General features: G+C 35.9%; 1 protein-coding gene across 1 annotated transcript; it reads left to right on the forward strand.

Moving 5' to 3' along the window:
• Window positions 1–418: 418 nt before the first annotated feature.
• LOC135137325 (putative nuclease HARBI1) lies at window positions 419–1,966 on the forward strand. The gene is made up of 2 exons (XM_064066949.1): window positions 419–528; window positions 1,435–1,966. The coding sequence occupies exons 1-2, from the start codon at window positions 419–421 to the stop codon at window positions 1,964–1,966; spliced, it is 642 nt and encodes a 213-aa protein (XP_063923019.1).
• The last annotated feature ends 1,473 nt before the right edge of the window (window positions 1,967–3,439 follow it).

Genomic DNA, 3,439 nt, shown 5'->3' on the forward strand with positions numbered 1-3,439 from the left:
TTTCAAAAATTTAAAACAATCTTGAAGTTCTAGGTATTCCTGTTTAGAAAGAATTTGAAAATGCTTTGGAGCCCCTAGTGTCTTTTCTTATAATAATTTAATTAAATATCTTATCTCATTTGTGAAAAGCAGTCTTATCTTAACAGGTACTAGCCCCACCTACTCGGCCTCTCTTTTCTTAGAAGGTATCTCATTTGCCAAAGTCAATTTTATTTTAGCAAGTATTTGTACCGCCCACCCTCTCTCTCTTTTCTTAGAGGGTATCACATTTGCCAAAATCACTCTTATCTTAGCAGGTACCAGCCTCGCCATTTGCCAAAATCGATCTTATTTTAACAGTTACTGTTTTATTTGTTCTAAGAGAAATTAAATTAAATTATCATGAGTCGTGAATTGATTGACGTGAATAAAGTTCAAAATGGCTCAATTCATGCTGCCCATTCGGCGACGAAAAATTTATAAGGCTAGAAGGCAAGCTGGTGCTTCTACTTATAAAGCTATGTACCGATTTGAAGAAGACAACGTAGAGTAACCTAGCCGACGTGTTTTTGGGCGAAAACAATGAACGAAGGGGAGGTGCTTTGACACCAAAACAAAAAATACAAATATTTTTAAGGTATGTCGGTGATCCTGGTTTTCAAGTTGGTGTTGGTGAGGACAGTGGTACCCATCAAAGTTCAGTCTCCAGAACCGTAAAATTTGTTAGTGAAAACATCTACGAAAAGGTAAATCAGTGGATTCAATTTCCGGCAGAACAGGCTGAAATCGACGCAGCTAGACACCAATGGCAAGAAGCATTTAATTTTCCTTTTGTTATTGGCGCTCTAGATTGCACTCAGATTAAAATTAAAAAACCTTTTTCTACCGCCCACGTTTTTTGGTTTTCTAATAGAGCTATTAACGCACGCAAATGACGTCACTGCAGTTCGTTAATAGCGGAAAGGCGTTCTTTAATAGATCTGGTGTAATTTAGATCGGTAAGATTGGCAGCCATGACGAGAAATGTCAGGTGAATGTCAGTGGCAAATGTAAACTTAAAATTTCCCATATTTCCGGACGCGTAACTTCTTCACAAGACATTTCAACCAATTTTAAATTACAAAAACTCGGATTGATTCGAATTACAGTTGTTGTTGTGAAAATTCGAACCTCAAATATTTCGTGGTTAGTGTCAGACCAACTCATCACCAACCACGACAAAAGTCCCCAGATTAAAAAAAATGCAAATTTCAATTAAATTTTGGGAAAAAACGTGTGCGGTAGAAAAAATAGTATAAATAACTCGTTCATAAGGCCATTGAGGCACTCATCCTTTATATAACTCGCGGCTTCGCCGCTCGTTCTATAAACTTGGATTCGTGCCTCAATATTTGCCTTATGAAACTCGTTTTTTAATATACTATTAGAACATGGAGATGAATACATATTATGCAGGAAGCAGTTTGCTTCAATAAACGTACAAGCTACATGTAATAGCAGAGAATGGTTTACAAGTGTTGATGCCACGTGGCCAGGTTCTGTGCATGATAGTAGAATTTGGAGAAATTCTTCAGTATTACCCATTATTTCGGGATACCAAGGACAAGCCATCCTCTTAGGTGACTCGGGTTATGCCGTTGCTCCTTGGTTGATAACTCCCTACAGAAACCCAAGAAACCAGGTTGAAATACACTTTAATAACATGCACAAAAGAAACAGAGTGATTATCGAAAGATGTTTCGGTCAAGTGAAAAAACGATTTCCAATTTTGATGAATGATATTAGGGTTCGTTTGTCTAGAATACCAAAATTGATAGTTTCTTGTTTTGTTCTGCATAACGTTTCTAAATTTGTAAATGATGTAAACGACTTTCCTGATATTCCTCTTGAAGAAGATGATGAAATTGTAGAACACGAAAACCACAATCCAATTCAAGGAATTCAACGCAGAAATGGATTGGCTCAAATTTTGTATGCCCAAAGATAAAGAACATTTTTTTTTTACTAACATATTTATTTTAATAAAACAGAAACAACAGAAAAAACTCTTCTAACGACGTACAAAATTATTAATTTTAACTGTTCCAATAACACTAGCCTTTGCAACTCGCTAAGCGATAGAACTCTAGTTTCATCCGTTTCTGCTGCTAGTTCTGTAGATGTACACTTTCTTTTGGGTGGCAATGGCAAAGTATGGGCGGAATTCAATTCTACTGCCTCCACTTCTTGCGAAGTTCCGGCAGCTGCAGCACCTGATAACATTATTGCTATAAATTTTTGCACACATCATCGAAGTAATAACGTCATTAAAACGTTAACATACCTGGAATTCGATAAATCGTGGGATTTTTTCATTAATGCCATTTATTAATTTCAATAAGGTTTCCTCCCAGGATTTAAGCACGTTTTTTTTATTTCCGGTCCTATTCATATCTGATTTCTTCTTTAGTTCCGTCTTCATATTGTTAATTTTTTTAAATATTTTTTCGTGAGTGAGTTGTTCCCCACAATTATTTACGTAAGCATTTGAAAATTCTTTTAAAGCTTCCTTCTTTTGTACTCTTTTCGCTGGAGTTTGCGACTTACTTAATAAAATCGGCCACTTTTTAAGCAATGAAACAAATTGTTCTTGCTTATTACTCTTTTCGGCAGATTCTATAATTTCTGATTCAGATTCAGAAGAACTCATTTTAATAGAATAGGGGGATTTATGTAGGTCTCACTTACAAAATACGCACACACGGCTTTAATGTCGGGAAGATTTTGTCATCATTGAGTAACACCGCCTATTTTTTTTTTAATTCTAAGTATTTACTGGAAAATTTAAAGTATTTACTTAATAGTATAAGTATAAGTTTATGCATACGAATTTTAGTAAGAACTTCTACTTTTAGTATAGTGAACCAAGAGTTATAAGGTTATATGGCCATCATAAAATCATCCCATTGTGTCGAAGTTAAGTTGTTTACAATAGAAAAAGTTTTAGGGTCGTAAATAACGTGTCCACTGCAGCTCGACCGGCTCTTGTGGTTTCGTTCAGGGGCGGCTTTCACTAAATATGAAAATCCACCACTCCACTATTTCTTTACTACCTGTAGCCGCTGAGGGTTCGGAAATAACCACTCGCTTTGAAAGCCGGCCCTGTTAAATATCAGCAAGAAATGTTTAGAAGATGATTTATTGCCAACCGGTAAGCTTAGTGCGAACCACACAAAGGGGGTATTTATTTGCGGTCAACTACTTTTATGATGGCCATATAACCTTATAGCTCTTGGTTCACTATATTTACTATTGAGCATTTGCTTTTACTTAAAGTTTTTACTTTTCAGTAAATACTTAATTTTATGCATATCAGCCAACATACTATTGAGGACGTCATAAGTAAACACGGTTCCACGTTGTGCTACCCATTACATCGCGAAAGTATGCCTGCGAAAGACTCGTTTTCAATTTGATCACT

Source organism: Zophobas morio, unplaced genomic scaffold, assembly GCF_036711695.1.
Source record: "Zophobas morio isolate AGI-343-1 ecotype UQ-CSIRO unplaced genomic scaffold, CSIRO_AGI_Zmor_V1 ptg000029l, whole genome shotgun sequence".
NCBI lineage: Eukaryota > Metazoa > Arthropoda > Insecta > Coleoptera > Tenebrionidae > Zophobas > Zophobas morio.